General features: G+C 40.9%; 5 protein-coding genes across 5 annotated transcripts in view; 2 read left to right on the top strand and 3 right to left on the bottom strand.

Moving 5' to 3' along the window:
• The first annotated feature begins 3,014 nt into the window (after nt 1–3,014).
• LOC118420206 (E3 ubiquitin-protein ligase TRIM56-like) lies at nt 3,015–4,338 on the top strand. The gene has a single exon (XM_035826921.1). It carries the CDS (start codon nt 3,094–3,096, stop codon nt 4,336–4,338), a length of 1,245 nt encoding a protein of 414 aa, XP_035682814.1. The 5' UTR covers nt 3,015–3,093.
• Nucleotides 4,339–4,507: 169 nt separating this feature from the next.
• On the top strand, nt 4,508–5,413 carry LOC118420207 (polyadenylate-binding protein 1A-like). Its single transcript, XM_035826922.1, has 2 exons — nt 4,508–4,523; nt 4,892–5,413. Exons 1-2 carry the CDS (start codon nt 4,508–4,510, stop codon nt 5,236–5,238), a joined length of 363 nt encoding a protein of 120 aa, XP_035682815.1. The 3' UTR covers nt 5,239–5,413.
• Nucleotides 5,414–8,730: 3,317 nt separating this feature from the next.
• LOC118420208 (proto-oncogene tyrosine-protein kinase receptor Ret-like) lies at nt 8,731–11,754 on the bottom strand. The gene is made up of 3 exons (XM_035826923.1): nt 11,336–11,754; nt 10,824–10,884; nt 8,731–10,507 (listed from the first exon to the last, which is right to left on the bottom strand). Exons 1-3 carry the CDS (start codon nt 11,752–11,754, stop codon nt 8,867–8,869), a joined length of 2,121 nt encoding a protein of 706 aa, XP_035682816.1. The 3' UTR covers nt 8,731–8,866.
• A 1,828-nt stretch (nt 11,755–13,582) lies between these two features.
• On the bottom strand, nt 13,583–21,879 carry LOC118419837 (protein mono-ADP-ribosyltransferase PARP14-like). Its single transcript, XM_035826453.1, has 9 exons — nt 21,765–21,879; nt 20,556–20,696; nt 19,657–19,875; nt 18,589–18,879; nt 17,948–18,098; nt 17,465–17,670; nt 16,756–16,984; nt 16,331–16,425; nt 13,583–15,226 (listed from the first exon to the last, which is right to left on the bottom strand). Exons 1-9 carry the CDS (start codon nt 21,868–21,870, stop codon nt 14,946–14,948), a joined length of 1,719 nt encoding a protein of 572 aa, XP_035682346.1. The 5' UTR covers nt 21,871–21,879; the 3' UTR covers nt 13,583–14,945.
• Nucleotides 21,880–22,274: 395 nt separating this feature from the next.
• Nucleotides 22,275–22,609, bottom strand: part of LOC118420209 (protein mono-ADP-ribosyltransferase PARP14-like) — a 19,703-nt gene continuing 19,368 nt past the window's right edge. The window contains exon 17 of the mRNA XM_035826925.1: nt 22,275–22,311. Within this exon, the coding sequence (XP_035682818.1) occupies nt 22,275–22,311 (37 nt within the window). The remainder of the gene's footprint in view (nt 22,312–22,609) is intronic.

A 22,609-nucleotide genomic window follows, 5' to 3' on the forward strand; every position in this document is an offset into this window, starting at 1 on the left:
CATGTAATTTAGATACAGTGACATAGCCTGGAACTGGGAACGGAAGAAGATCTAAGTAACACGTTGTCACATTACAGACATTTCGGAGTATATAAGATTCCCAGAGCCTGTGACATATAAACCTTTTGCTGCCTCATAGACTGTTACTTATTGGTTGTACATTCAGTACGTTCTCTAGTATTTGTACATATTCATACTTAGGGTTAGACACATGTTGTTAACTCCTAGGTAGTTGAGTTCAAGGTAAGGAGATAACCTGGTAAGTTCTTAGTGTGGCGAGTGCCAACTTATATTAGCTTTGATGTTTCTTATTTAGGTCTGGATATTTTGAGTCTGAGTATCCTAGACACAAGCTCTTTGATATTGAGACACCCTAGTACACGAGGTACATTTGTCGACTTTAAACACTTAGTATGTGAAGTTCCATGATTACTGTGTTATACTTTGTGACTCTGCTGAGTATTATTGCTATTGTAGTATTACCAGAGCGTTCGTTTTTTATATTTGTTGATGTTAACATTGCGGCATGCATACTGTATTCAACTTGGGCACATAGCTGTCCACGTGTCAAGCTATGATTTCTATACTTTGCTGTAGACTCGTTAGAGCACATATTTTATTTCGAGTTATTTAAAATTGTTACGCATTGTAATTTGTGGTAGGCGGGTGGAAAAATCGTAATTGACTGTTGGTTATAATATTGCAAGGTTTGTAAAACATTTTTCAGATACAGAATAAGTGTAATGATTGTATATGTCAGGCACGACAATTAGTGGAATGATATCCATTTTTGGTTTGTAAACGTTCTCGTATTCAATATGTTTTATGCCAGTCAATAAACGTTGCTGGTATTCCCACCAAGAAATATTCAGTGTGGAGTGATTATGGGTTCTTTTTTGTTGATAGTTACAACGGCCGAGAAGGTAGGCATAAATTCATTTTTGTGAAGCAAAAATAAGGTTCAATGTATTAACAAGGTTTAATGTTGCATTTACATGTTACATCACAGCAACAAGTTAGGTCAACAAGTATACTGAACCTACGATAAATGACTTCAGATTTTCTAGCTATTCTATTTCATACATATTTGTAATTGGGTATTATATAACGTGCCATCTGGAACAATACATTAATGGTACCCCCCTCCCACCCGTAAGTAAAAACATGGGTCTACAAAACTGACTGCAAGCCTTTTTTGTCAAGCATTATCGCCCCCTTACACTTGAAAACAAAGGTCCAAATTTAACTTGTACCTATCAAGTAAATGATAACCTCACTTTGTCTGTCCTTAAAATATATACAAGTTAATATTAACATTAACTGTGGTATTACTTATGTACGCACCTGCACCGTTATTCCCCTATGCGTACTTTGGGCGGAGATCCAAAGTCCGAAAGGTCATACCTGGCTTTACGACTCTTCGCCCATGAAGCATCGGAACAGTTGATGAACCTGAACTTAACTGCAAACTGAAGACATCTCGAGACTAGAATCTTAAGAACACCGTTTAGTCGAGTTAATGATACGACAGAGTCGTTTAAGGTCAAGGGTCAAGGCAAAAGGTTACAGGTAAATAGCCCAGGTGTACTTCACTCATGCTCTGCAAGGGAGCATACATTACGTTAAATAAAGCTTTGCAGAATGTTCACAGACCGTATGCCAACAACATGAATCTAACAAATCAATTTGTAGAGCGCCCCACGACATCGCTCAGTGAAGGGACTGGGGAAAAGCTAGTTACAGTATTCCATGCGTATATATGTAAAAAATACATGTCAAAAAAGTTACCAATTGGCAATGGACATGGAAAGAGTTGTTTTCCGTAGTCATAAAACTTCTTACAAATTACTTACAAATATGTCCTTATGTAGTCTGGGTATCATATTTTCAACATACACCTGTCAGTACATGTAGATGGAGCCCTGTGCAATAGTTGAATTGTATCTGGCAGGTTTCCCGTTCAATACGCAGTGTAGCCATAGGAAAACAGATTAAACATGACATAGAGCGGGATAAAGGAACTGCTTTTTCTATTCAGCACTAACGAAGAGTAATATGGAAGTTAGACACATTCATGAGAAGCAGCAGAACACAGTAGACTATATACTACTACTCATGACACTACCAGTGGACTAGAACCTGCTGCATCCTCCTACGCAGGGACATCCAACAGCCAAACCACCTGTCTGGATGTGCCCTGCTCTTTCAACCATCACCCTTTAAGTTAGTTCCTGACCGCCCTGCTTATAAATATTAATGAGGTTACCCTTATACATGCGAGACAGCTTTTGAAAATGGAAAGCCTATTCTCTGATTGGCTGACAGCTGGTTGGGGGGGGGGGGTGTCCCTAGGAACTAAGAGTAACGGTTAAAAGAGCAGGGTACATCCAGACAGGCAGTTTGGCTGTTAGATGTCCCTGTGTAGGAGGATGCCCCTGCTGTAATCCTTGCACAAACGTGTAGCCCAAATGCACCGCTTTTATTAGTCTGATCAAGACGTCCAGATGACATTAATACCTTCTTAAAGCGCTGCGTCTACCTCTGTGCAATGGTCTCTGTAAACAGGTACACGGGGTATTGAACTATGTAACGTACCCAGGGTTCGCTGCCATTGTTCAGTGCATTTGAATAAATACAAACAGTGCGGTGTCTTTTGTAGTTCCGTTTAGACTGTAATCTGAACTGTGACGACTGCTAGCGGGGGTATTTGGACAACCACCCACACTATCGCTTGCCTCGGGCATGCTACAACCAAAGGAGATATATTTTGGCCCTCCTTGGTAAACAGTTACATCGAAGTACAGTCTAATTCAACCACCGAATTATACTTAGCAAGTTAAAAATGTAACGCTCCAACAAACCGTAGGCACCTGAAAATAGGCTTGCGGATAAGGATGTTGATAGTATATGGTGTTTATATTTTGCTGCACGTTTTGCTATCTAATTTGTTATGTAATGCACGTTTTCACAAAATGGGATAGGGAGCTGACTTGGGAAAACTTTCATGTCCTGTGTATGGTGTCACCAACGGACCTTTGAACTTTCGATACGCCTCAGTTGATATCGTATCCGGAAGTGAGACCTTAAACAGCAATGGCGACCGCAGCTTTCCCTGAGAAAGTCAGCGACGACTCCACCCAGTGTACGATCTGTTTCTACACCTTTAAGAACCCGAAGGTTCTTCCCTGCTTGCACACCTTCTGTGAGCACTGTCTGCGGGAATGGGTCCAGAAGAACGATGGCGACACCATTCCGTGTCCTATTTGTCGTCAGCCAGTTTCCTTGCCCCAAAATGGCGTCGAGGGTCTAAAGGACAACTTCTTTATCGCTAGCCTGGTGAAAGCCGTGACGGAGCACAACAAGGTTCGCCACGGTAAAGATGAACTCCTCTGCACCAGTTGTGAGGAAGGGAAGCCAGCCACGTCCAGGTGTTCGGAGTGTGCTGAGTTTCTGTGTGAGAGTTGTGAGTCGGCACATCGTCTTGTAAGAGCTACCAGGGGTCACACGCTTTTCACCTTTGAGGAACTGAAAACAGGAAAATACGACAATGTCGTCAGGGCTAGGAAAGCTCCACCGTGCTCTAAACATCCGGGAGAGATCTTGAAGCTCTACTGTAGGACCTGTGAGACCCCAATATGCAACGAATGTGCCTTGTTTGAACACAGGGACTCGCAACATGACTACACGCGCATAGAAGAGGTGGCTGCCGAGAAGAGAGATACAATCTTAGACCTCACACCACAATGCCAGGCCCGAATGCAGTTCTTTCGTCAGACGGAGGAAGCACAGAAACGCTTGAGGGAGCAACTTCAGCTGAATGTAGAGGGGGCTCGTCAGAACGTCCATAGAACCGTACAAACACTAACTGCGCTTGTCAAGGAAGAGGGCGAACGGCTTTTAACCTGTATTCATACAGAGGAATCATCCAGGAAGAAACAGATTGAAGCAGAGATAGAGGGAGCACAGATCAGTCTGGCAAGCGCCAAGAGCACGTGTGAGTTTGCAAAGACTCTAGCTCGGGAGGGAGGCGACTACGAAGTTGCATCTTTCTCACAAGATATGGCAGCGAGATTGAACGAGTTGACTAAACCACCAATGGAAAAAGTGAACTTTAAGCTGGCAAACATCACGATTGATTACTCTGTCATGGTGCAAAAGTTGACTAAAAACAGACCAAAAACTGCCCACTACAGCCTGCCAAAGTCGACGGAGAGGGAACTGTGTTCTCTGCTGAAACGTGCGCGGCAAAGCGGGGTCAGCTCAAGTACAGGTCCTCCTCTGGGAAGATATGGGGACAGAGTGTTGGTAAATGGAGGCGGATTGAGGCCAGGTGATTAGTATACACATGTTTTGTATCTTTTAAATTCAACAGTTTTTCAATCATAAATTATTACAAAGGTCATGTCTAGTTCTACATTGGCTTGTATTTGATTTATTATGAACGTTGAGACCTCATACACTTTCATTTTCATGCTTACCAGCTAGGTCCTGATGTACGTTATCCAACATGCTTGTACATGTAGGTGACCAAGTTTTGTATAATGATATCTTGTGACTGAGTTAACAAGGCAATCAGAAATTTCAGACTTCCGTCCATAGCCGCCCACACTGCTTTGTCCAGTTTCCCTATACTGAGGCACAGTCAAGTCAATGCTGTCAAAGTTTTTCTGTTGCCCTTATGAAATGAGAGACCATATATCGATATTAACATTTCACGACTAGGAGATAAATCACAAGCTATGGACACCGGTTTATCGTTGCCAACAAATGCAATTACTGTTGATTGTAACTGTCGTTATTGTGTGTGTATGCGTTAAACACAGTTAAATAGCCCAGCACTAACCACCTTCTCTTGCTACTGACGCATTTATAGCTTCATTGCTATTTTCAGGATACAGGTACACTGCCAATATGCGCAACCCACCAAGCGGGGATCGACCCCTACATCAGGCTGTCTACATACAGGGGGAGGAGCCCCTGACCGCTTCCATGCTGGCCGCTGCCCCACCTCAAGAACAGAAGCAGATGCTGGGAGAGCGCCTCTTCCCTCTCATACAGAACAGCCACCCCGATCTCGCTGGTAAGATCACCGGTATGCTGTTGGAGCTCGAGAACCCCGAGCTGCTGCACATGCTCGAGTCCCGCGAGGCTCTGAAGGCCAAGGTTGAGGAGGCCGTAGCTGTACTGCAGGCTCACGAGGCAAAAGAGCGGGCGGCCCGCGCAGGCTTGGCGGAGTAACAACACCCTCGAACTCCCACAACAAGTTTGGCGAGGAACCTAGCTAACGTTTAGGATAGAAAGTAAGCCATCCCTTCCCGTCAAAACTGTACACCGGACCGGATAAAATAATGTCTGGAAAGTTGACGCATGGCCATGGTCAAAACTAAAACTTTAATCTGCAAAAATAGCGACAATCGAGTGTGAATGTGTGTTTTGCAGTTTCAAGCCTGACGATCGCCATACCTTTTGTTTAACCCTATCCATACTGGGCTTTTTGGGCCTTCCCTGTCCTGGGGGGGGGGGGGGGGCTCATTCGACCCCCCGTTCGTATTTCAAAACGGCTTACTGTACGATCAGCATATTTGCAGGGAAGGTTCTGCTCATCGAGTTTTACAATTTCTGAAATTTTTATATCATTATGACGTAATATGACGTAATTATGACGTCATTAATTGATTTTTTTGGCTAAAACGGGGAATTCCCATAATACCTAAATATCTCACTCAAAAAGTTACCAGTAAAGGTTTCTTATTAATATTTAAGTGTTATAAGACTTCTGTTGTCAAAAGCCGATGCAACGACGTCAAAATGACGTCATAGAATGACGTCATCTGTAGTTTAGCTATCCGCCATCTTGGATTATCAACCTTAAATTTTTCAAGATACATTTTTTTCAACATATAATATTAAAAACCCTTGAAAATGGATTAAAAACTTTCAAATGAATGTTTTCTGTAAGAAAATACCAAGTAGTGATGAAATTTGAGTGAAAATAAGCTTGTTATACTTTTCAACATGGTATTATCCGCCATCTTGGATTTTGACCTATTACGTCATCTCATTAGCATAATTTATGAATGTTTAATTATAAATGTTTAACTAAGATGTCTTAGATATTAAATATATATAAAAAGATGTTTAGTTTAGCAAGAAAATCTTAAAATCCCATTGTTTAAACCAAAATTAGTGATTTTTGTAGAAAATGCCTTTCAGAACCCGTGCCATGCACACGACAACACGAAAAATTATAAACTTCCCCCAATTTTTTTAAAAATTGTGGCCAACAATATTTTAGGAAAACTCACCAAGTTTGGTTGTTCTAGCACAAGCCGTTTGGGAGCTATAGGGGGTCACTCCCGCGCCCACTTTTAGCCCCCAGCACCCCCCCCCCCCCCCAGTCTGGATAGGGTTAATACATAATTTATTGCAAATTCTTGCCTGTGGCCTAATTGCCAGTAACATGGAAGGGCACATACAGCACAAGCAATGTACAAGAGTCTACATACCTCAAAAAGGTAACTCTATCTAGATTCTGGGTTGTTGGGTTCGATTTTTGATATAGAAAGCTGTCGTCTCAATGCCCAACTTGCACGTTTTCTCGATCTTCGACAATCCCTCTCACAAGGAATTTAACAGAAGTTACATGGGTAGGAATTTCTGTAGCAAAATTAGACCAAACTGATAACGTTAATGACAGCCATGAATGTCTGTCAGAAGATAAACTAAACCTGTTTCTGTATACGCACCATAGCAATATGCATAAAAGCAATGAATGTTTTGTGTTTCAGTCTGAAACGTCAGAACCCTGATGGATAGAAACTGCCTGGGACAGGTTTGGAATGTGATTTTGACATCTAGTTCTCCGGTTGCTGTCGTCGCCATGTTGGTGGGTTGAATGGGAAGGGTTCCAAGATGGCTGTCAGTCATTCCAAACACACAAATCATTCTAAAAGGGAATTCTCCATAGTCTGATATTTTTATGTATGTATGTAGAGGTAGAATATCCCAGTTGAGGTAAAGAAATTAACAATACAATGGGATAGGGAATTTCCTGAGTAGTTTAAGTATCACAGGTATGAGATCTTAACCCTCATCCGACCGTTACATTTTTACGACGAATCTGACCGTATGGGGTCATTTTTGACCCCATTTTGTTTTGCTCATAGACATATTTCTGCTGGCTTATTTTGTCATTTCTATGTATTTACTGTTTCACCAATCTATGAAAAATATTTTAACAAGTTTTGGTGTCAGTAGTTATTACTCATTATCATAATTTATGCAGAAAATGAGGAGAAACCACATTTGCTCTGAAAATCTACCATACTCAACCTACTTAAACAATGTTTTGAATTATAGATTTCTAAACAAAGGTTTTGATGCTGCAATAATACTTATAGCATAATAATGCTATTTAACAAGAAAAAATACAATATTTGTGAAAAGTAACGAATTTATTACTTAATTATGCACCATATTCCGCCATCGAAACACACACATACAATAACTCTTGTCTATTTTCCCGCAGAGATCTTTCTTATAGGTTCCTTCTGCACATTCTGTCCATATATTGTTTCTTAATTAATTAGAAACATTTTCATTTTCATTAGCAAAGGTAATTAGTGCGTATTATCATAATTTATGCAGAATGTCAAAAAACTGTGTTTTACACTAAAATACTAAATTTCTTGCAAAATTTTCGGTGTTTAATCATCCAGGCAACTATAGCGTATTGCTGTAATAGCAATGATGAGGAATGCCTGTTATTTCATTGACATGTCTTGATATTTATGTAATTAATGATTCATAATTGGCTGGGGTCATTTTTGACCCCACCGAACCAGACACAAACTTTCAAGTATATCTTATACAATAATGGACAAAACTCGGTGAAAAATTGGTAGATGCTGTAAGACATGTATACAAACAAATTCATGGAAGGAAATTTTTCTCCGATGAAAAATGTTGCTATGACAGATAAAAATATAGGCCTGGGGTCAAAAATGACCCCATACGGTTGGATGAGGGTTAAGTTGTATTAAGGTCTTTTTATTAAGAATGTTTGTAATTGATACGCAATTCAGACATGTACATTGACTGCCATGTATCTACAAATAAACTATTCAAACTAAAAGACTCTGAACTACCAGAGCGATCTTGTTTACATTCACAAAAATCGAAAGACAAGCTATGACAAACCTATGTGCTACATTGATAGGAATGTGACTGGCTTATTTGTTTTCGAGGTTATATTAATGGTATGATACACACATCGATGATGATGATATGGGCCAACAAAAGTTATGTCTGTTTATTCCTTTTCGGAATATACATGAGTAGAGTAATCAAAAGACTAAAGTCTAGTGATCTTGGCTAAGCTGCTCACCTTTGTTCAATCATGTTATTACTTACGTCACCCATAAAGTAATTAATTATATGTCAAAATACAATACGCATACCGTAGCCTATAGCTAGATCTCAGCTCTGTCATGTTAGTGTTTTGCGAGTTTCTTACACAAAAAAACATGAGGGTGCGGCTTTAATATCATACACAGAATAAAGTTACATGTTTTTGATATGTAACCTATTGATTAATACCTATCTTTTAGATCGTATCGCTAAAAAACTATTTAAAAAGAATATCTGGAAGTATCGAACAAAGTTCCTATTTTTCGATTAGAGACATATGTATCAAACACACATTGAGCTTTAGATAATATATATGCCAAACTTGTTATTATCTATTACCGGAATAACTAGGCATACAGTTTAGATATAGCTTACATTTAATTCAACATGAGTTTAAAGTCATGCTAACTTTGGAGACGAATGCACAAATTAATATTTACCAGGAAACTGGACTTTTCTAAACTGCGGACTCCTTCTCGACGACAAACAGTGGATCTATTTCTTCACGACAGTCTGTCAGCTTCTGCTCAAGTTCTACCGGCTCTGGTCTGGCTGACGGGTCCTCCTGCCAACACGACTTCATGACGTCATACAGTCTGTCCGGACATCCGGGTGGTTTCTGCAGACGATATCCCTGTCTCAGGATCCCGACCAACCTGGGACAACTCAGTCGGATCTCGTTCTGATAGCCGGGTTCCTCCCCGAACGCGGCGATCTCCCATATCAGCACGCCGAACGACCACGTGTTGCTCTCGCACGTGAACTGGCGAGTCTCCAGCGACTCCAGAGCCATCCACTTCAGAGGGAGGAGTTCCTCCGCGTCGTTCTTGCCTGAGGAGATGTACGTGGTTGTGGTGTACACATCATGGGCCAGACCGAAGTCTGACAGCTTGGTGACGTCGTCTCCACTGATGAGGACGTTTCGAGCGGCCACGTCACCGTGAGCGATGCGCAGACGTCGGAGCTCCTTCAGGGCACGTGATATGTGGACTGCGTAGCGGAGAAAGCTGCCCACTAGACAAGCAACGTTATTTTTAGTCTGCTGTTTCAAAAGTTGAAGGAGATCACCTTTGGCAGCATATTCCAAGAGAATACACCTTGGCCTAGACCTGGTGATGACACCAAACAGCTTGATAATGTTGGGATGCCCATCAGGGTTGTGTTCTTCGCAGTTTTCGTCCAAAGCAACCAGCATTGCTGCTTCACGATAGAAAGCTCGATAGCACAGTCTGTCCTTCGAACGGGCGGACTTGACCGCCACAACTGTGACGTCAGCGTTAGCGGTGCGTAAACGCCCTTCCCGGATGAACGAAAATGCGCCCTGACCAATCAGATCGCCCAGAGTCAGATCCTTTGCCTTCCTCTCCCACCGTTTGAGCCAGCCGGGCTGTAGACTCTGTGCGAGGTTTTCTTCCATACTTTTAAGTTCGAGTAACACCTGCGTCTCCTCTTGGTCTTCGTGTTGTTTCATCCGTGTTACCGCCCTCCATTTGTAAAGCGCCACTAATGCTGCCAAGACACCAAGCAGCGTCAATGAAAGGGGTATAGAGATCTGTAGTGGCAGCAGAGAAGGTTCCGTTTGGATAACGTCACATTGCCGTCCAGTCCAGGGCGGCGTGCATGTGCAGCTCCCATCTACGTGATGGCATGTGGCGTTGTTCTTACAGTCACAGGCCTGCCGACATCTCCACCCGTACCGACCACTTAAACATGGACGGGTACAATGTATACCATACCACCCCTCTGTGCAGTTACACTGACCGTCGGTAGGATCGCAGAAGGCACCATTCTGACATTCGCACTCGCCCTTGCAGCTCCGTCCGTAGGTACCGTCTGGGCATTTGGTCTCACAAAGTTTTCCTGTCCATCCCGGCGGACAGACACAGCCGGCCCACCGGTCACAGCTGGCACCATTGAGACAGTTGCAGTCCTCTTCACACAATTCACCTCTTTTGCCGGGAGGGCAGTTGCCTGTAGCTCGTAACGCGCGTGAACTTCCGTTTTGTCTTCGGTAATAACAAGACAGGTGTAGGTACCGTTGTGTTCGGACTGGATGCTTTCGATCCTGATTTGGTCTTCTTGAGTGCCACGTACCTTCCTTCTTGTACCATTAGGAAATGTCCAAACCATCTTCTCAACAGTCAAATGGAAAGACTTGCAGTGTAATATTAACGACCCTTTGATGTGAATCTGTCGCGAGTCGCTAGGGGTCGCGATGATGGCAACGGTACTTTGAGGTATGTCACAGACGACACCTTCCCACCCAGGCTGACACTGACAGGCACCGTTGAACCCGTGGCAGCGGGCGCCATTCTCACAACTGCAGTTCTGCTCACAGGTCAAGCCGTATTTGTTCGGCGGACACCCGACTGGCTGAGTCTCAAATTCCAGTCTAGTAACAAATACATTTTCACTTTTGCTGATGGACACAGGAACTCGTCCTTCTTGACCTTGTGGAAGTTCGCATACGAAGCGCTGCGTTTTTGTAGACATTAATGGAAAAGAAATTAACACCTTAAACTTGTATTTAGTCCATACATAAGACTTTGTGACAGTGTCTGCCAATTTCCGATCACTTAATGAGTAACACGGAATATGGTCCTCGTCGATTATTTGTATTTCAAAAACATGCTTGGGGTCAAATGGATGAAAACATCTAAAGCATGAATTAGGTGAAAGCCACAAACTGGTCACTGTTCTCAAGTCGTTCGCACTATGGACACCGATTATAAACACAGCAATAAAGTCTCTGCTGGCGTAAGCATGTATATTTGCATACATCGATATTTCTTTACCTCGCGATTGCAGATAATTTTTGGTGTCAGCTCTCAAAGTGAAGAGCCCTCCACTTTTTTCCATGCACATCACAGTCACTGCCACATTGTAAGGAAGATGCCAAGGTGTTTTGTTTTCTGATAGGACAGGCATTTCGCAGGTGTCGTTGTAGATAGGAGGATATCCGTCCACGTCCTCAACTTGTATGTCGACAAAACGGGTCTCGGTTGTCCCAGGTACGTTTACAGTCAGGTTATACCTTCGGTATATACTAAAGTCTAAAGGACGGGCTACTACAACCACACAGACGTGAGTCACACTGAAGCGCCCGTGGATGTTTCCGTCTGTGATATCACACGGAACTTCCTCCTTGGCTCCCGGAGAGGTTGGTAGAACGTGGACAACTTGCTGTCCAATGTCGGCATTCTCTGCGATCTTGGCCGACAGGTGTACGTCTCCGTACGTCCAGTTGGAAAGAAAGAGAAGACGAACGGTGACGACAAAGAGCACAGTGTTTGTCTTCATGTTGAAGATAGCTTCACAGGCGCCTAGTTTAACAGGTTTCCCCATTTCCCCTTTTAAGTCTGACCTTTGAACTTTTGGTTCCTCTTTTGTGACGAGACGAGTGAATACCGTAACGTATAGAAGGCGGAAACTCTGCACACGTTATGTGATCAGTCCCTTTTCTCATTCTTTACGAAAACGTACATAATACAGAGAGCACAACATGCGACAATCGACATTCTCTGCGATCTCGGCCGACAGTTGCACTTCTCCGTACCTCCGGATGGGAAGGAAGAGAAGACGAATATTGGTGACGAAGAGCACAGTGTTTTTCTTTATGTTAAAGTTAGATTTACATGCGCCGGGACAAAGAGATATCTATATTTCCTCTTTCTAAGCCTACCTTTTGACTTTTGGTTCCTCTTTTGTGACAAAGACGGGTGAGTGCAGATGCGTGTAGAAAGCGGAAACTGTGCACACGTTATCTGTCGAAAACGCACATGAGGTATAGAGTGAACAACTTGCGACATGTCGGCATTCTCTGATATCGTTAGCTTGGCCGACTTTAGCTCTGCACCACTCTGTATGTCCAGTTGGAAAGAACGAGGAGACGATGACGACGAACAGCACAATCACGGCGTCGGTATGAGGAAGATAAAACCTTTTGTTTTGGGGATTTTTTTAATTTTTGATTTCAAGCAAAGTTACATCCGAAAAATTGCGTTTTTCGCACTTAATTACCAATAATTCAAAATCGAAGGCATTTTTAAAAAATCCCAAAAACAAAAACCTCGGCAAAACCATTACGGTCATTTTGAGCCGTCAATGAGTTAATTTGGACTCTTCATGGTCGGGATCTTAAACGATGTTTGCACGCATGTCATGCCACACGGAGAGCGGGAGGTTGTAATTGATACCGGTGTAAACAACACTTATAATATTCAAGGTCACCAACCAAAACGCCAGTAGCTTCGTTACATATTGCAGGACCCCCAAAAAGGGGCAGCGTAGATGTACTGTCCAGAAAATTGTTTATAAAACTATATTTTTCGCCTGATTCAAGGTAGTTTGGGGGGAAAGGCCAGAAAGCACTGTTTTACCTGCAATGACCGCAGATGACATAAATAGAACACGGGTTTGGTTCGAATTACGACAGATCGAACATCGTGGAACAAGGTTCGAATTCGGCTAGACATGGGAGGTTTTGAGCGCGAATTAGACCACCGTGAATGTTTGTCTTAATGATGAACATAGCTTCATAGGCGTCTGGATAAACAGATATTTTCCAATTCCTCTCTTAAGTTCAACCTTTGAACTTTTGGTTCCTCTTTTGTATTGAGATGCGACTGCAGCTATGTGTTGCACACGTCGTGTGTAGTCAACTCCATTTCTACGACGATTGGCTTCTAAAGCACAAGCCTTTCAGGTCCCTAAGTTTTCTTTTTAGCGTAGTTTTGCATAATGGCATAGAAAACCAGCTACAGCGGTTGTTGAATACGTTTACTTTGTTGTTCCAAGTAGGTCGAATATACATATATCTTTGGCTGTAGTATGCCAAAGGTACTTGTAAGTGAAAATGTACCTAGAAGTCTCTATAGCCCCACTGGCAGTAGTCTCGGTTCAGTTGAGTCTAAACGGAACTAAAAACAAACGGTGATGTTTGTACTTCTTCATATGCAGTGGGCCATGCATGACAGAAAACCCTGGTTATGTTACATACAGTAGCCTTTCAGAGATCTTATTGCATACCAGTTGACACAGGGCTCTTTGTACAATTGCATTTCCATGTGTGGTGAAAATATGATGTTAGTAGTAGTAGTACTAGTAGTATCATGCAATTTTGATGCCCATGCCATGTAATTGTAATGTTACAAAAATGAATACACACGTCATAGTCAATCGTAACAGTGTAATTTCTGAAGACGGATGCTGAGCATGTACGAAACAACACCTTATTATTAGCGTGAAAGTTCAGCTGTGTTGGTAGAATACATTATGGAAAAATGCTAAACTTTACTTCCAACATTGCAATAGCTATAGGGACTCAACCCTCTAAATTTTCGCGTCATTGCTGTAGATAGAAAGAATCATTCTGTGAACAAGGACCTTGTTCACAGAATGACCCTTTCTATCTACAGCAGTGACGTCAGGAAGACACCACTTTTGCAGGAAAGTATCAAAAAGTCGACGGAGATTGACTGAAAATTTAGATGGGTGATGCCCTATAGTTAATACATTCATTTGTTGAAAGTAAAGTTTAGTAATTTTTTCTATGGCGCAACACCTGGTTGCTTCATAAAGTTTATTAAAGAGGACACACTTTCTGACATTAATGATAAGCATTGGATGTCAACGAAGGGCATTATCACTGGATATAATAAGACTGGTTTCTCTGTATTCTGTATCTCTGGTAAATTTATAACATGCTGTGGTGAACATTCGTCAGAACTAAAGATGATATCTAAAATAGGCTACAAAGATCTACATCGTACTCTAATTACGTGGCTGTTTCACAGCTGATAAGTGTTCTTGCATATTGCACAGAAGATGGTTTCGACTATTGAAAGCCTGGAGGAAACTTTCAGTGATGTTCTTTACCACACTGTCCAGGTACTGACTGCTGCGTGTATGAATGTCCTGCTAGTTAAGTGTGTTCTTGGGACAGTTCATGTAGCTTGGCTGGTGCGCTTTTTTCAATTATCAATTATGCAATTCTGTAGTAAACGAGCAGTAGGTAAAATTTGCTTGCTTGCAAGCCGTTATCTTATGTTGGTTAAAATTGTGACATTTCATACATGTCTTTTTTATCAATTCCTTCACAATGTACCACTGAACATTTACACAAATTCTAAGGCAAATATACAATTGATAATAAAATCTTATTCTGAAAATTTACAAACATCAAAGATTGTCATACAGATTATCAATTACTTTCTTATAATTTCACAGTCATGATATAAAATCCTTTTAAAAATTTCATCTTCTGTAAATCTAAAATATCTGTGCCAGAGAAATATTTGCACCTTGTAACATATACAGCACCATTGCACAGTTCATTATCACAGCATATTGTCCTTTTGTATTACCATATCGGTAATTTAAGAAAGAATGTCTTTGACGTTATTTTCTCGGATATGATGCTAATATGTTAATTTAAGACACATTTTTTTGGCCTAATCTTCTGGGATATGACCTGAACATGACACAATTATAGCCTTACTAAGTATGTATACTAAATTCTCCTCTGCCTTGGTAACTCAAGCAAACGTGATGAGATATTCGGGATATGCCTGTGCATCATGAAACACACAGAACATGCTACTGTCATCATCAGTGGTGGAGTCATAGGTGTCAAGTGGACCTCCCCCTGGTCTCGTTGGGGGAACGATCATGCTGGAGTCACCGGGTGTGGATAGTCCAGTCAGCACCTTGGCCAGGAACATTCTCCTGTGCCCACTGACATCAGAACTAGCAAAGCGTCGGTCTACTGGGTAGGAAGCCTGCACAGCAAAGTATGTCCCTTTGCCAATAGACACACCTGTAGGGAACGATATTGAATAATGTAATATAGTCTTGTAGGTAGGTAGGTAGGTAATTGTCTCTAAATCAACCTACGTTGGTATCTATAAGTTTACCTGCACTTCAGTCACGTATCTCTAATATTATGCCAGGACTATTGGCAAATAGATCCATTTTGTGAATATGGTTGATGGATGTTTATGACAATAAATATGCACAAGGCATGCTGTAGAGCTATTTTTGGTCCGTTTTGTGTTTTGTTGTCCTTTAGGCCACATCAATTTAATTTCTTGGTTCACGGATTTTTTCATAAAAAATATGGAGCGATAGGGCGAAAAAAAAAAATAAAAATAAAAATTGTAAAATGGTTGGGGTAAAGATAAGGGTCTGTTCCAAAACATAAAGAATAAAAAGTTTTCAGCTTGAAAAAAGTACAAAAACACTGTTACTGTACAGAAACAGCACCTATTCGTTGAAAATTACAAAAGTAGTGTCAGTTTTTATGTTTGTCCCATTCTTCATGAATGAAAATTATTACTGCAATAATAATACCCACATTTTAGAGTACTCTAAGGAGCTTATAATATAAAGGCCAATTTGCTACACCAGAAAGTTGGTGAATGGTTTCATTAATGGTGAAAGTTTGCTGAGTGGTAATTTTTATTTTTTATTTTTTATTTTTTTTTCAAAAAATAGGAGCCAGCGAATCCGTGAACCAATGAATTAAATTGGTATGGCCTTATATCGTAATTTTTGTTCCCAAAAACTGCCTTCAGCATTTCGTTCCCAAATTTGATGTTAACCTTACCAGGAGCTAACAGTGACATTAAAAAATTGTCTTCCACCCATTTTTGCATACTGATTCATAGTTAGGACAAACCTGTTCTTCAACTACATTGTGTAGATCTATTTTATATATGAATTCACATTTTATATATATAACCCCTCTCCAACAAGATCTCTTCAGTGTCACTGACGAAACCTACATCAACGTAACAGTGACATTAGCCTGACCAGCTGCTACCAGATAAACTGCAGGGACATCCCAATTAGAAATTACTTTGAATTCATAATTACCAGCTAATTGTTCTGGCATTGGAACCAAAGAATTCGAGGTACATACCATGAACACCAGCATAGCTCCTGTTAAATCCGTTGTGATAAATCTTGGTGCAGGAGTCAGCTGAAGATCCATGCCACAGATCCTGCTCTATATTTCTGAAAAATAAAAAGATTATAAATGTAATATCCCAAGCATGTTTTGGATAAGAAATTGTCAAAACCCATATTTCTGAATCAAAATAAAGAATGGAAAAAAAGTATCAGAGGTTATATTGAAGTCATAAACAATTGATGTACATGTACATTCCCTGCTTTGATCTATGAAGTTTACCACAAACATTTTTGTTGTTACTGACACTTCATACTTGCTTAATGCTAGTACGAGTACCATAAAGTTTGTAACAGTGTATGTATGTGTGTGTCTTCACATGATGTTTTACAATGAGAGAATTTCAAGAGAAAAAAAGGACAAAAACGGTGTCTTACATCCCAGGGTTCTTTAGGCTGATTTTCTGCTTCTGTGCACAGTACTGGCTCCACAGTGTTGGGTTCTGCACCCTCTCAATGCTTATAATGCTCGTTAACCCGCACTTGCTGCTCACAGTCTTGTACTCTTTAGAGGATGACTTCAGATTTACAAGGTGGCATAGCTGGGGCTTCCCAGACTTGAGGTCATTTGGTTGGGGATCCCAGTGAGACGGAACTGCACTGGTCACTGTTAAGCAGGGTCATATCAAAATTGTTTAGTCCATACTTAAGTTGATTAGCAATGCACATACATTCAAAACTTATCCTTTTGTTGACTGTGGATAATGCCCTCAAAATACAATGACTTTGAACAATGCATAATTGAAAGGAACATACTCAAAAGCTAACAGAGCAGCTGATATTGTGCCACACAGTATCTGTTCTTATATTGAAAGCAGGACACTTATCTATGCTAACCTAGTAGATACCAACGCAAGAAGTACTGGGGAAAACATTTTGAAATCAACCAAAAAAAATGCACACTGCAAGCAAATGGCCTTTCACACCTCGTCCAACATTTTCACACATAAAATATGCATCATTCTTCTCGGAAAATTTGTTATCGAAATGGACTACAACAAGGTCAGCTTTATTATATTAGGGTGATGGTGAAGAGGTGAAAAAATCCATTTATCAACTTGTAAAGATGGCAACCTTTACAACGTACCTGCACATGCTTTCAGATTATCCCTGCGAACATTGGACACCTGTCCTGATGCCTTTTCCTTCATGGTGCTGAAGTCAATCTCACACTGACCTACGTCATCCTCATACTGAACCTTCCCTTTCTTGTTCTTCCTGTAGGCTTCCTCAATTTGTAAATTAATGAGGGGGTCAAAGGGGACGTAGGTTCCATCCGGCTGTTCATAACACCTGATTCAAAGGGACGAAAAAAAGAAAGCAATCAAATCAAACAAGAGCATTACAAGTTAACTTTAAGTCGAAATGGCATGATGAAAAGAAAATTAAGCAGAAAGGGGTGAGAGAAAATCAGTCCATTTTGGTACTTTTTGGACACTGAGATCAACAGATATAGTAGCAACCCTACTTTCCTATTTAGAAAAGTAGGGTTAGGGGTTAGGGTTAGGGGTTAGGGTTAGGGGTTAGGGAATTAAATGTAAGAAACTCATAGATCCTGCATTATACTGACCATGAGAGGTCCTTCTTTAAAGACAAAGCCTGTTCCCTTTTTCTGCTCTCCTCCATCTTAGCATGCAGGACCTCCCAGACTTTGGACATAACTGATGCCACATCAGAAATGCCTTGAATGGTGATGCAGTGACGGCCTCCTTGTCCTTGATCTAAGAAAGTATATAAAAAACGTTGAATTTGACCTCAAGAATGTCAAATGTATCAAAACGTCTACGCAATTTTTCATACTTTTTTCAGTTTTTGTGTAGTACTACAACCATCGAATCTATGACATCATACTTAACAATGAAATCATTTACTATGCATTGTCTGCAACAACCATGAAATGACACGTGTTGCATTCAAAATGATCTGCTCCTAGACATAATTTGTCACTTCTCCCGGCTGTGCGTGCTGAATTGCCAAACAAATAGATAGGCTACTAGCTAAAATTCATTATTATAGCATGTCCATAATATCAAATATCAAACCAGAATTTCTGCAGCACTACATATAAAAACTTCCAAAGGGCCCAAAATAAATTTTGTCAATAGTACAAGATATTAATTGAATTTCATGACAGTCCTGTGCTATTTAATTTATGCTGTTCGACTGCACATCCAAAAATGTAACGTTGTTGGTAATGGTAACAATACCCACCAACTATGATGGACACACTGTTTTGCTGTCCATACGCCTTTAGCATATCCACCTCATCAGAGGACAGCTGCAGTACTGCAGCATCATTAATCTTTTCCTCCTTAAAGTTTTCGTCCACGGTTTCTTGGACTCTCCTTTTGGCCATGTCAACTGCTCCATCTGTGCCATAGAAGTGTAGGAGGAGAGACGTGGGGGTCGTTGTTGTGTCACCAACACTACGCTTTCCATCGGACGACGAGAATCCAAGGATCTTTGCCACCCGACTTCTCTTCCCAAGGGAATGGGCAACCTCTGAAAGAGACAAATATAATGAGTTGAGGGTGTTTGACTCAACTTTTCACCGAATCATGATAATTAAAAAACAACCTGATAAAATGTTCTTAACCGAATGTTCTGCATCTGATTTTATTGTAAATAGTTGATGACTTACGAACGAACATTTAGTTATTTAAGTTTGACCTTTGATTTCATTTTGATTAGTTGTATAATGTTGTGTTATTTTATGTTGGGGTCTCCCCGGCCCCCCAGGAGGCATTGAAAAACGCAAGTAGGCGATGTACTTTCCTGGCTAAATAAATAAACTGAAACTGATCTACCCAAACCAAAACTTAGAAGATGAAATGAGTGATACTAAAGGCAAGGATATTTCAAGTTTGGGTGTATAAGACCATCAATAGCATTTTTAAATGGCACCATACACAAATAAGACCCTGTACAAAATCTTTAGTGATTGCCGAGACAAAACAAAGCCATAATAAATCTTAGATTAAAACTTACATGTTGAAAATGTATTACTGTATGCAAATTTATGAGTAGTATATGTAACAACATTTAGAGCTGAGTCTAAAGGAACACCAGCGTGACATAAGATCAGGCTCAAAATTAAAGAGATGATGCACAAGCTCTTTATTCATTAAAGATTCAATATGTATTTTTTTTCACTTTGCAGTGTACGTGCATGACACTGTTCAGTGAACAGTGGATTCACAATGACTATGCTGCACATGCACATCTCCTACAAAACATACAAAGTTAACTTAGAAATGGTCAACCATGCTTGTATCTTACTTTTGAATCTGCTTGTGACTTTTGCACTGAACCCCCTGGACTTGTGCACCAATTCTCGAGCCCTCTGGTCCATCTCTGAGTGGAAGTTCTGCAGCATCTGCTGCTGGAACACCGTGATCCTGACGGTGGTGAGGGACTGGGGAGAGCCCTTCTGGGCAAAGTCTGTAACCCCGTCCAGCATCAGACTGGCTGCCTGGTCAGGGCTGATCGCAAAACCACCTTGGCAAAGATAGGAGACATTTTTAATGACAAATGACCTACTATAACTGCATTTTCAGTAAGGTTCCCATTGCACTCGACATTTGCAACCATACAGCAACCAAAACAAGATGTGTGTGTCCATTGATTTTATAATCAAATATGACGTAAGATGCAAATGTATGATTTGAGAGACAAAAACAAAAGATAAATTGAATTTGTATCTTTGAAATTCATTGAGTGATCTACCAAGTCTTTGGTCACTAAAGCTAAGGGCACAACCCGCCGTATGTGCAATTTGTCCGTACGTTATTTTTTTAGGCCACGTCTGCCACGTATTTCTGAAAATGTGGGGAACAACTGGCAAGAGCAGGGAGGGAGTACGTCAACACGACAACACAAAGTTTTGCTACACGTAAAGTTCTAGGGCGTGTTTGCGTGCTCCAAAATCCGTCGGAGTTAGTACGGAGGTGGTACTTACCACTTGCGGATCCCAAAAGATTGCCCACATTTTGGCACGTAGACAGCACGTATTTGCACATACGGTGGGCTGTGCCCTTAGCTTAAGAGGTGATAGCCTTTAATTGAAAGGGGTTATTAGTTATTGTAAAAAATTAGCACTTTTATGGCTTTCTTTTAGTCAGAATTTTTGTGTGCCTTTGAATACACAAATTTCAATTAGCCTTCAGGTCGACACCCACCTGTCCCAACAGCAGGGAAAGAGATTGATCTGAAGCCTTTCTTGTCAGCCGTCTCCAGACAGGTCTTGATGCTTTTCTTTAGGACCTTTGTATTAGGGTGTGTCAGATGGAGAATACCTTTGTATGGCATGTTACCAGCACCTGGAAAGCAAAATAGTACAATGGATCTTAGACAAACCAAATCATAGTTTGGACCTGTCCTTGGTGCTGAAAATCATGTAATTACTCAATAATTAGCCCAAAAGGCTTTTTTTACTGTGAGAAGTAGCTCACACTGGCATATTCAAACTTTTTGATTAGGAAATTATTACAGGGAGACTGTAAATTGTAAAAAAAAAGGTCAACAGGTGGCTAGAAAATACAACAAATTTGTGGGAAAAGTATAGAAACCAAACGCACCAACTGTGAACCTGTAGTGAGAAAAGCGTTTGGCACAAATACATTGAGGCAATGTCCTTAGAACAATTGTTCATTTAAGAATTTTTCCCACTTTGTGTCTGTCCTTGGTGCTGAATAGCCTTCAGTTCTTCCTTTCACTTTAAGATGCTATATCAATGACTGAGATACCATTTCCTTTGACTGTCTAAGCCATATTCAAAATCTTCCATTGGATTCCCTAGCTGCTGCAGGGCTGGAGTCAGTGAGTGAACGTCTGGAAATGGTCTCTCTTGCTACAGTTTTCAAGTCAGTCCGGGGAAGGGCACCATCGTATATGTATACATTATTCCGCTGGATGTCACCCCCGACCCTAAGGGTCAACACACGTGCAGCGACTACACGGTTACGGGACTATGACCCCCACATGCTTCAGTGGCCACCTGTCAGAGTGACATCATTTAGTTGCAGTCTGCAGTACTACAGCATGCAGCTGTGGAACAAGCTGCCTCTTCAATCACGTAGCCTGATGAACTTTAGGACATTTAAGCGCCACATTAACTAACTGATTAGTAATGTTATTTTTACATGTTGTTACTGTATTATGCCTTGATTGTTATTGTGTTGTGTCTTGTGTGCCCAGGATTGCCTGTAAAGCAGGTCTATTTTGACCTGAGTCATTTCCTGGTAAAATAAATAAAGTGAAAGTGAAAGTGATAATTGGCAGAGGGAGCTAAAAATATTAGAAGCCCTTGTGCAAGTGTTACACTTGCACAAAATATACATAAATCCTCAGTTGCTACCAGATTGACCATTGTTTTTCAAAAGTCCCACCTGTTAAGACCACAGCCCCATGGTCCTGCTGCCCGTTCCTTGTGATGTACTGTTGACACTCTGTGGCCACACTGGGTCCAGCCTTCTGGCAAATAGCCTGAGCCATGGGACCATTTAAAGCTGGATGGGAATGCAGGAATATACATTTAATACGTGATCATATCCCTAAAAGTTTCTTAGGAAACCTAACTTTGTACAATTGCAAATGGTATAATAACTCTTGTTTTCTGTTGAGTTTTACTAAGACTTGTGTAAGGTGTAAAGAAAGAAATCAGGATTAACTTCTAAAATCAGCACTAAGATATGTCTGATATCAGCACTATCATAAAAGAAAAATCTGCACTCTTCATCATTATCAAGATGTCTGTGATTTGTATAAAGTCCACATATAGCCTGGTTGATAACTGTGAATGCACAGATGTGATGTGACCTAGTATATGTAAATACCTAAATTTGTAAATGGTCATCCTGGAAGTTGATAATCTGAGTATGATAATTTAGTCTGTTACATTACAAAGTAGTTCTGCACAGGTGCCTCTTTTTACACCTGGGTGGAGTAAGGAAAGTCATGTTAAGTGCCTTCTTCAATGACACAATACACTGTCACTGACGAAGGATAGTGGATTCTATCCGAAACGTCTGGCCGTTTCAAAACCATATCCAGTTGCTTGAGTAACTACTTTTAGGTGTATCTTATTACCTGGATGTCTAACCTACATCGACGTACACAATACGCTGGCTTAGGAATGCCAGAAGTACTCAATCTTGTGCACACTAGCCTAGCCACTCATTTGATGACACATACATGTAGATAACCAATGAATCTGATTTTGTTACCCAAATCT

The sequence above is a fragment of the Branchiostoma floridae genome, chromosome 7 (genome assembly GCF_000003815.2).
Source record: "Branchiostoma floridae strain S238N-H82 chromosome 7, Bfl_VNyyK, whole genome shotgun sequence".
Taxonomy (NCBI): Eukaryota; Metazoa; Chordata; class Leptocardii; order Amphioxiformes; family Branchiostomatidae; genus Branchiostoma; species Branchiostoma floridae.